At 46.9% G+C, this 11,207-nt stretch overlaps 1 protein-coding gene and 1 pseudogene across 1 annotated transcript in view; both read left to right on the top strand.

The window, feature by feature from the left end:
* Positions 1 to 4,734: 4,734 nt before the first annotated feature.
* On the top strand, positions 4,735 to 7,270 carry LOC124034990 (annotated as a pseudogene).
* A 1,160-nt stretch (positions 7,271 to 8,430) lies between these two features.
* The window catches only part of LOC124035385 (vacuolar protein sorting-associated protein 13C-like), a 245,266-nt gene continuing 242,489 nt past the window's right edge, over positions 8,431 to 11,207 (top strand). The window contains exon 1 of the mRNA XM_046348841.1: positions 8,431 to 8,651. Within this exon, the coding sequence (XP_046204797.1) occupies positions 8,552 to 8,651 (100 nt within the window). The 5' untranslated portion in view covers positions 8,431 to 8,551. The remainder of the gene's footprint in view (positions 8,652 to 11,207) is intronic.

Below are 11,207 nucleotides of genomic sequence, written 5' to 3'. Positions count from 1 at the left end.
GGAGCCGACAGAGAGTATAGTCTACCTCGAGGAGGAGTGGTCCCCGGAAGGAGATCAATACTACAATCATACGACCGGTGAGGAGGAAGGGAGTTGGCTCGGGACCGACTGAAGACCGTGCGCAGATCATGATATTCCTCCGGCACTCCTGTCAAATCGCCAGGTTCCTCCTGAGAAGTAGGGACAGAAGAAACGGGAGGGATGGCAGACATTAAACACTTCACATGACAAGAAACGTTCCAGGATAGGATAGAATTACTAGACCAATTAATAGAAGGATTATGACATACTAGCCAGGGATGACCCAAAACAACAGGTGTAAACGGTGAACGGAAAATCAAAAAGAAATAGTCTCACTGTGGTTACCAGATACTGTGAGAGTTAAAGGTAGTGTCTCAAATTTGATACTGGGAAGATGACTACCATCTAAGGCAAACATGGGCGTAGGCCTGTCTAACGGTCTGAAAGGAATGTTATGTTTCGAACCCATGCTTCGTCCATGAAACAACCCTCAGCCCCAGAGTCAATCAAGGCACTGCATGTAGCACCCGAACCGGTCCAGCGTAGATGGACCGACATAGTAGTACAAGATCTAGATGAAGGGACCTGAGTAGTAGCGCTCACCAGTAGCCCTCCGCTTACTGATGGGCTCTGGCCTCTTACTGGACATGAATTAACAAAATGTCCAGCAACTCCGCAATAGAGGCACAGGCGGTTGGTGATCCTCCGTTCCCTCTCCTTAGTCGAGATGCGAATCCCTCCCAGCTGCATGGGCTCAGTCTCAAAGCCAGAGGAGGGAGATGGTTGCGATGCGGAGCAGGGAAACACCGTTGATGCGAGCTCTCTTCCACGAGCCCGGTGACGAAGATCTACCCGTCGTTCTATGCGGATGGCGAGAGCAATCAAAGAGTCCACATCTGATGGAACCTCCCGGGAGAGAATCTCATCCTTAACCACTGCGTGGAGTCCCTCCAGAAAACGAGCGAGCAGCGCCGGCTCGTTCCACTCACTAGAGGCAGCAAGAGTGCGAAACTCAATAGAATAATCCGTTATGGACCGTTCACCTTGGCATAAGGAAGCCAGGGCCCTAGAAGCCTCCCTACCAAAAACTGAACGGTCAAAACCCGAATCATCTCCTCTTTAAAGTTCTGGAACTTGTTAGAGCAATCAGCCCTTGCCTCCCAGATAGCTGTGCCCCATTCTCGAGCCCGGCCAGTAAGGAGTGAAATGACGTAAGCAACCCGAGCTCTCTCTCTAGAGTATGTGTTGGGTTGGAGAGAGAACACAATCTCACACTGCGTGAGAAAGGAGCGGCACTCAGTGGGCTGCCCGGAGTAGCAAGGTGGGTTATTAACCCTAGGTTCTGGAGGCTCGGCAGGCCAGGAAGTAACAGGTGGCACGAGACGTAGACTCTGGAACTGTCCAGAGAGGTCGGAAACCTGAGCGGCCAGGTTCTCCACGGCATGGCGAGCAGCAGACAATTCCTGCTCGTGTCTGCCGAGCATGGCTCCTTGGATCTTGACGGCAGTGTAACGAGCGTCTGAAGTCGCTGGGTCCATTCCTTGGTCGGTTCCTTCTGTCATGCAGGTGATAGAGGACCCAAAAGCGATTTAACAGAAACAGAGTTTATTCAAGTCCAAACAGGGAATAACAGAAATCCTCTAGTCTGTAGAGGGGAATCACAAGAGAAGCGGCCACAGACTGCAGGTCGCTTCGGGTAGGCGCAGGCCGTAGCAGACAGAGATACCTGCTCACACGCAGCATCTGACGAAGGCAAAAACACGACAGGACAGGGCGAAACACAATCACAGCATGGTGAATACTAAACAAGGAACCGACGGGACAGGAACGGAACACAAAGGAATAAATAGGGACTCTAATCAGGGGAAAGGATCGGGAACAGGTGTGGGAAGACTAAACGATGATTAGGGGAATAGGAACAGCTGGGAGCAGGAACGGAACGACAGAGAGAAGAGAGAGCGAGAGAGTGAGAGAGGGAGGGGGAGAGAGAGGGATAGAAGGAGGGAAAGAACCAAATAAGACCAGCAGAGGGAAACGAATAGAATGGGGAGCACAGGGACGAGACATGATAATAAATGACAAACATGACAAATTCTCCTAACCTGCAGCCTAAATTCTCCTAACCCTGATACGTTAATTCACCTAACCTGCAGCCTAAATTCTCCTAACCCTGATACGTTAATTCACCTAACCTGCAGCCTAAATTCTCCTAACCCTGATACCAAAAAAGACTAATATGACTTTAATTTGACAAAAGCTGTATCTCTTCTAGCCATGACCCAGTTTTAAGTTGGGATGATTCTATGTAACTTTATCAAGATAACTGTCAATATGCCAACATTCCTTACAAAGAATGCAGACATTCCACAGCCATGCACCGGCTGAAATAATGTGACGATTGCACTTAGACAATTTGTAAAAGCAACCAGTACGAATATTTTATCATATTGTAACCCTCACAGCTTTCCAAGAGAACAAACATTGAGACATTTATGGTCTGTTTACATATTTTAGAGGCTATTTATACCAACAACAAAAAAAACTGTATAAATTATTTCTAATTATATGACATTATTTCTATTAGACAGTTTCTGATATATCACATGCCTTACTTTTATTCTCCTCCTTGAGTAAAAGCAGGACATGCACCACCTCTGTATCTAATGCCATTCATTACAATTAGACTGGTAAGGATTTCTCCCTGACCAAAATGGCTGCCATTATCCAACCATTCTGGAACTATGAGAGTTAATGACATTTCCCCTGTCTAGAGATTTAATAGGCTTTCTATGACAGAAATATTGTCCAGAATTCTGCCATCAGAAATGAATTGTCAAAATCAAAACAGATCATTCTATATCTCGTCTTTAACTATTGGCCCGAGGCTACGGATCCATATTTAACAGCACCATTACGTTCCCGTCCAACACCCCTGGACAGATCCGTATCACATTCATGTGGTTCTTAACCTCTACTTTACACCCGTCCCACTCCCCTGGACAGATCCGTATCACGTTCATGTGCTTCTTAATCTCTACTTTACACCCCCTGGATAGATCCGTATCACGTTCATGTGGTTCTTAACCTCTACTTTACACCCCCTGGATAGATCTGTATCACATTCATGTGTTTCTTAACCTCTACTTTACACCCCCTGGACAGATCCATATCACGTTCATGTGCTTCTTAATCTCTACTTTACACCCCCTGGATAGATCCGTATCACGTTCATGTGGTTCTTAACCTCTACTTTACACCCCCTGGATAGATCTGTATCACATTCATGTGTTTCTTAACCTCTACTTTACACCCCCTGGACAGATCCATATCACGTTCATGTGCTTCTTAATCTCTACTTTACATCCCCTGGACAGATTCGTATCACATTCATGTGTTTCTTAACCTCTACTTTACACCCCCTGGACAGATCCATATCACGTTCATGTGCTTCTTAACCTCTAATTTACACCCCCTGGACAGATTCGTATCACATTCATGTGGTTCTTAACCTCTACTGTCTGGTCTGGCTGTGGTCTCTATGGTGTGTCTGGTCTGACTGTGGTCTCTCCCATGTCTCTGTGTTGTGTCTGGTCTGGCTGTGGTCTCTGTGGTGTGTCTGGTCTAGCTGTGGTCTCTGTGGTGTGTCTGGTCTGTCTGTGGTCTCTGTGTTGTGTCTGGTCTGGCTGTGGTCTCTATGGTGTGTCTGGTCTGGCTGTGGTCTCTGTGATGTCTCTATGGTGTGTCTGGTCTGGCTGTTGTCTCTGTGATGTCTCTGTGGTGTGTCTGGTCTGACTGTGGTCTCTCCCATGTCTCTGTGTTGTGTCTGGTCTGGCTGTGGTCTCTATGGTGTGTCTGGTCTGGCTGTGGTCTCTGTGATGTCTCTATGGTGTGTCTGGTCTGGCTGTTGTCTCTGTGATGTCTCTGTGGTGTGTCTGGTCTGGCTGTGGTCTCTATGGTGTGCCTGGTCTGGCTGTTGTCTCTGTGATGTCTCTGTGGTGTGTCTGGTCTGACTGTGGTCTCTGTGGTGTGTCTGGTCTGGCTGTGGTCTCTGTGTTGTGTCTGGTCTGGCTGTTGTCTCTGTGGTGTGTCTGGTCTGGCTGTTGTCTCTGTGTTGTGTCTGGTCTGGCTGTGGTCTCTGTGGTGTGTCTGGTCTGGCTGTTGTCTCTGTGGTGTGTCTGGTCTGGCTGTTGTCTCTGTGTTGTGTCTGGTCTGGCTGTGGTCTCTGTGTTGTGTCTGGTCTGGCTGTTGTCTCTGTGGTGTGTCTGGTCTGGCTGTTGTCTCTGTGGTGTGTCTGGTCTGGCTGTTGTCTCTGTGGTGTGTCTGGTCTGGCTATGGTCTCTGTGGTGTGTCTGGTCTGGCTGTGGTCTCTGTGGTGTGTCTGGTCTGTCTGTGGTCTCTGTGATGTCTCTGTGGTGTGTCTGGTCTGGCTGTGGTCTCTATGGTGTGTCTGGTCTGGCTGTGGTCTCTGTGGTGTGTCTGGTCTGTCTGTGGTCTCTGTGATGTCTCTGTGGTGTGTCTGGTCTGGCTGTGGTCTCTATGGTGTGTCTGGTCTGGCTGTGGTCTCTGTGGTGTGTCTGGTCTGACTGTGGTCTCTGTGATGTCTCTGTGGTGTGCCTGGTCTGACTGTGGTCTCTGTGATGTCTCTGTGGTGTGTCTGGTCTGACTGTGGTCTCTGTGATGTCTCTATGGTGTGTCTGGTCTGGCTGTGGTCTCTATGGTGTGTCTGGTCTGACTGTGGTCTCTGTGATGTCTCTGTGGTGTGTCTGGTCTGACTGTGGTCTCTCCCATGACTCTGTTGTGTGTCTGTTCATGGTCCAGCTGATATCCCATGTGCTGACCCCAGGGTGCAGTATCGTGGCATTGGTTGCCGTGTGTTTCCATGTGAACAGCCTGCTGGGCTGGCCTGTCTGTGAAGGGATGACCAGAGAGTTGGTTGCCGTGTGTTTCCATGTGAACAGCCTGCTGGGCTGGCCTGTCTGTGAAGGGATGACCAGGACAGAGAGGGAGGATCTTCTTAACAGCAGTGACCGCTGCCCAGATCCACAGCCCTATTTAACCTGCTTGGCCGTCTCCTATAGCATCACACACACTGGATACAACAGGAGGATACTACAGGAAGATACTACAGGAAGATACTACAGGAGGATCCTACAGGAGGATCCTACAGGAAAATACTACAGTAAGATACTACAGGAGGATACTACAGGAAGATACTACAGGAGGATACTACAGGAGGATACTACAGGAAGATCCTACAGGAGGGACACTGAGCCTGACACTCTCTGTAAGTAGACTGACACTGATAGTGCAACAGGTGACTATAACCGCAGGGAGTCAATGGATCAGGCTTGAATGTGCTCTTACATTCAAGGTCATTTCCTTTACAGTAAAAAACCTTCTGTGGTCAACTATCCCTGTACCAGGATACCGGTATTATTATTTCAAGTCATTGAATTGAATAAGGAACTGAATTTAATTCATATATTACATGATGATAGAGAATTGGCTTTGCAATTATTGGTTTTGAAACGTTGTAGCCTTTGTTGCTTGTGTTTTTTTGGTTTTGAAAAAGTTGCCTGTGATCTGTCCTTACTGTTAATTTTCTTCCTTCTCTTTCTCCAGAGCTGTGATCCTGACAACGCTCGTGTAATGTGGGTCGCTGAACAGATCCGTGTTTCAGTGGCCAAAAACAACCTTCTGTTGCCAATAGCGGAGTACAGCCTCCGCATCTCAGACGTCATGTTGGGAGAAAGAACACCTCGGGAGGACGGAAGGAAAACGATCTCTCTGTGTCCTAACATCATCACTCCGAATACAATCCCAGAGTTCTGCATCCCACCAAAGATCTCGCCACAGCAGGAGCTAAAGACGGTGGACTGGAGTAAAACTAACCCTGTTGGAAAGGTGTCCTTTTCACCTGAGAAGGGCAGCAGCCCGGCGAGGGAGGTAGCAGTGAGAGAACCCTTCATCAACACTCATCCAACCCTCATCCAGGTAGAGAGCATGGACGAGGCTCCATACGACCAGGGCTTCAGTGATGAGGAGAGTACCAACGCCGACCCCCAGAGCCAAGCAGCTCTCTCCCTGCCCCACCTGGCCAAGGCCCAGACCTGCTACGGTTTCTGTACCCTCCTGGAGAGCCCCCACACCCGGAGAAAAGAGTCTCTGTTCCACAGCCACCCCAACGCCTGCCCCCTCCCCCTGATCGCTGGCTCTCCCGGGCCTCGCGGCCGCTCCAAAACCTACTCCTCCAGAACCTCATCTCTACCCCACTCCCAGTCATCCTCCTTCAGCCTCACTAAGCTGACCTCCGGCAGGCTGTCTCCTGGAGGCTCCAGGCTGGTGGCTCTCCAGAGACAGAGCACCCTGGACAGTGACACCACCTCCTCCGCCGAGTCTTCCCCTTCAGCTCCCCTCTCCTGGCCAGGCCGCCTCCCAAGTCCTCCCTGCTCAAAGTCCTGAGCCACGACAGACTGCTGTCCCGCACTATGAGAAAAGCTGTGCTCTCCAGAAACAACTCTCTGTCCACGGATGAAGGCAGCTCCACGGACAACAGCCCCAATATCATCCGGAGAGCCTCTGATGCTGGATTAGTAGAACCCCTTCCCGGTACCTTCACCCTGGCTCCCCCTGCCATCTTCCCCATAGACCTGGTCCTCCACAGAGAGAGGGTCATGAAGGAGAGTCTAGCTCCTGTAGGTAGAGAGGGGGCACTACGGCTCTCAGCAGAATACTGCCTAGACAACCAGAGACTCAGAGTGAGGTTGATCAGTGCTGAGGGACTGTATGCTATCGCTGTGGATCCTAAGAGCATCAACTGCAGCATCAGTATCTGTCTGTTACCGGGGAAGATTCAGAAGCAACGCAGCGCGGTGATTAAGAGGAGCAGGAACCCCTCTTCAACGAGGATTTCTTCTTCTATGGTATCTCACAGGAAGATATATGCTGTCGGGCGCTGCGGTTCAAAGTTGTCAACAAAACGTCCTCCATGAAAAGGGACTATATTTTGGGAGACTGTGAGATTTTGCTGAAAAGTTTATTATCTATGTAGAAATTGTTTATTTGCTCTTTAATTTTTTTTTTTACTAGGCAAGTCTGTTAAAGAACAAATCCTTACTTTCGAAGATGGCCTAGGAACAGTGGGTTAACTGCCTGTTCAGTGGCAGAACGACAGATTTGTACCTTGTCAGCTCAGGGGTTTGAACTTGCAACCTTCTGGTTACTAGTCCAACACTAACCACTAGGCTAACCTGCATATTGTATATAAGAATTTAAAAAAAACTTTTTATACTGCTACATATTTATTAAATCAACGTAAAAAAAAAAACAGGTTGTTTTGAGTCTTGTCCTACTAAAGTGTGACTGTATTCAGAGACAGTTTATTTCACAGGAGGTTGGTGGTACCTTAATTGGGGAGGACGGGCTCGTGGTAATGGCTGGAGCGGAATCAGTGGTGCGGAGTGGAATCCGTGTTTGGTTTCCATGGTTTCCATGTGTTTGGTGTCATTCCATTTGTTCCGTTCCAGACGTTTATGAGCCGTCCTCCCCTCAGCAGCCTCCACTGGTCTATTTCAACAGCTGCAATCGTCTACACAACAGCCTACATCGGACACAAGGAAGGATTTAGAAATTGAATTAATGATTTAGATTTGGTCCATAAATGGAAACAATACAATGTTGACGCGTCAACGTCTGGCTGCCTGCTACGTCATCGACTGTGTCTCGTCGACTGACAGATTGCCAGGACATGTGATGTGGTTCGCTGATGAGTAAAATACCTATCCAGACGTTGTACGATCTGTCAGGCGCCAGCCATGTCTGAGCATAGGAATGTGCAGTGACATAATTAGTTTTTCCCCCCTCCATACAACACGCAAATAATTATAATATTTTCCTAATTTTAAACCATTGAAATACATGACAACATGAATGGGGAAAATGTATTTAAAGGAAAAGAAGAATGCTAAATGGCATATATTATATTATTATTATTATTTAAGAATGAATTGGACCTGCTTGAAAACCTATAGTAAATACTCTTTGAGAGCATTACATTTTATAATATACATTTAATTCATTGGAAAAGCTTTTATTTAACAAATACATTACAATTACGTTGCCCTATGATGAGAAGGCTAAACACAAAATGGTTAATAACCTTGCCAAAGATGACACTACCAAATATAGTTAATCGATATGTGTTCCTCGTGTTTTAATGTCATTCAATGATTTAATTCTGTCCACAATAATTTTTATTTTAACATGATCCTACTTGTGTTATTTGCATATACAGTTTCTACATAATGTGACATCACTGGCTGTCACAGTATACAGGCATTACTAGTCGACTACCGAGATGACTAGTCGATTACCGAGATGACTAGTCGATCGCAGAGCGAATCACTTTCATATTAAGCTCTTGTCATCTACGGAAAGACGTTCACACAGCAGAAGGAGATCACGGGATAATCTCGGCTATTTTACCCACAATCGACAAGGGTAGTAAAAGTGCCAGCCACGAAGTTCAACGATGGTTTTTGAATCTATGGTCAGTGATCTCCTGAACAGGTTCATCGGAGACTATGTGGAAAACCTCGACAAGTCCCAGTTGAAGATTGGCATTTGGGGAGGTAAAGTGAGGTTGGAATGCTAATGCGGCTAGGTTAGCTATCAGCATTTTAATTAAAAACAAACGAGTCCTAATGCTAACTAGCTAACTAACTATAACCAGTCTTTGGGAATATGATGATAACGAGAAAAAAAAACAAAAAAAGGTTTTGTAAACATTACCTGTAATGATATTGAGATGTTGTAGGAGCCTTGGGTGTGAGTCTAGAAAGTCACTGACTGGGGACACACAGCTAATATATATTTACTTTGATCTGGCATTGCATAAATGGGCTGTCATACACCAACAACCTTATGTTTTGTTAGGTTTAGTCTACATTTATTAGTAATCTATTATTATATGGGAGGAGGAGGAGGAGGGGGGGGGTACAACATGCAGACATAGACATAAACAAACATGCATTTAATCCCAGTTGTTTCCTGCTGGACATAGTGTAGTCTAATGTCTAACTAATCTGTCTTCCCAACAATGTAATGCATACAGGACTGGGCGGACTGGTAAATCAAGATGGTATGATCTGGTCAGGAACTAAGGCATCAACCAGTTTCCAGTTGATGCCTTTCTCTCAGTGTGGATCTCTTGAGTGAAGTGGCAACTTTTCTATTAGCCATATGCTATACTTTACTAGCCTGGGCCCTGATCTATACTCTACTAGCCTGGGCCCTGATCTATACTTTACTAGCCTGGGCCCAGATCGAGACTTTACTAGACTGGGCCCAGATCTAGACTTTACTAGACTGGGCCCAGATCTAGACTTTACTAGACTGGGCCCAGATCTAGACTTTACTAGACTGGGCCCAGATCTAGACTTTACTAGACTGGGCCCAGATCTAGACTTTACTAGCCTGGGCCCAGATCTAGACTTTACTAGCCTGGGCCCAGATCTAGACTTTACTAGCCTGGGCCCAGGTATTTTTATGCTCTATCATTGTCAAGCCAACGGCATAACCATTCAATAAGGAGTTGGCAAGAGAGCGGAAACAGACTGTGCCCAGGATAAGCCACAGTTAGTTGCAAAGCTAGATAGTATTTACCTAGCTAGTAGGGTATACATTAGAATGTGAAATCTAAATATAGTCACACATACAGCTGGTGTAAGAGGAGGCCTATAACAATCAACATGTTGATCCTGGCAAACAGACATGAAGAAAGTACTTGACGTTTTGAGTTGTCACTGCAATGTTTGCTATGAAGGAAGTTCAGGATACTGCGGTAAGTCTCTAGGTAGGGCAACACCGTCCACACCCACCGTCACTATAATACCTGCAGAAACCATTGGGACTGTTAGGGCCTTCAGCCGTACCTGTCATACTCTCCCCGTCGTCTGAGCGTTGAGAGGTGGTGGACGAGGTAGGAGGGTAGGATCTTTGTCCCCCATGTTTGCACACCAAACCTGACGCCAGGATTAATACAGTAGTTGGATTAATACGGTAGTTGGATTAATACGGTAGTCGGATTAATACGGTAGTCGGATTAGTACGGTAGTCGGATTACTACGGTAGTCGGATTAATACGGTAGTCGGATTACTACGGTAGTCGGATTAATACGGTAGTCGGATTAATACGGTAGTCTGATTAATACGGTAGTCTGATTAATACGGTAGTCGGATTAATACGGTAGTCGGATTACTACGGTAGTCGGATTAATACGGTAGTCGGATTCATACGGTAGTCGGATTCATACGGTAGTCGGATTCATACGGTAGTCGGGAATCTATGATTCCTTTCGCTAGACAGGACTCTTATTTTTTGTCATGGGTAGACCACAGTACGAGCCTAGCCTATATCTTTGGAACGTTGAAGCACAGATAACAGCCATTGTATCACATTTGCATAAGTGTCATATGTCCTAGTAAGCCCAAAGATATCCGGCAGCACCATTTTGTTTTTGTTGTAATGCTATAGGCTCATACAGGGAAAACCCTTACTACAAATACCAAAACAGTAACCAACAGATTCCTTTACTAGTCACTGTTTATTCTCTGTTTGGCCTAGTTGTCGTTATCATGTGTCTCAACCGTTGACTAGGCCCTATACAGAGCTTCATGGTTAAATGTTGGTCTGTCGGTTGTAACCGGCTGTATGGTCTGTTGGTTGTAACCGGCTGTATGGTCTGTAGGTTGTAACCGGCTGTATGGTCTGTTGGTTGTAACCGGCTGTATGGTCTGTCGGTTGTAACCGGCTGTATGGTCTGTTGGTTGTAACCGGCTGTATGGTCTGTTGGTTGTAACATGCTGTATGGTCTGTTGGTTGTAACCTGCTGTATGGTCTGTTGGTTGTTACCGGCTGTATGGTCTGTTGGTTGTAACCGGCTGTATGGTCTGGTTGTAACCGGCTGTATGGTCTGTTGGTTGTAACCTGCTGTATGGTCTGTTGGTTGTAACCGGCTGTATGGTCTGTTGGTTGTAACCTGCTGTATGGTCTGTTGGTTGTAACATGCTGTATGGTCTGTCGGTTGGAGCCGGCCGTATGGTCTGTCGGTTGGAGCCGGCCGTATGGTCTGTCGGTTGGAGCCGGCCGTATGGTCTGTCGGTTGGAGCCGGCCGTATGGTCTGTC

This window comes from Oncorhynchus gorbuscha, linkage group LG05, assembly GCF_021184085.1.
Source record: "Oncorhynchus gorbuscha isolate QuinsamMale2020 ecotype Even-year linkage group LG05, OgorEven_v1.0, whole genome shotgun sequence".
NCBI classification, from domain to species: Eukaryota; Metazoa; Chordata; class Actinopteri; order Salmoniformes; family Salmonidae; genus Oncorhynchus; species Oncorhynchus gorbuscha.
Note: the sequence above shows the minus strand (reverse complement) of the source record. Positions and strands in the feature narration are given on the sequence as shown.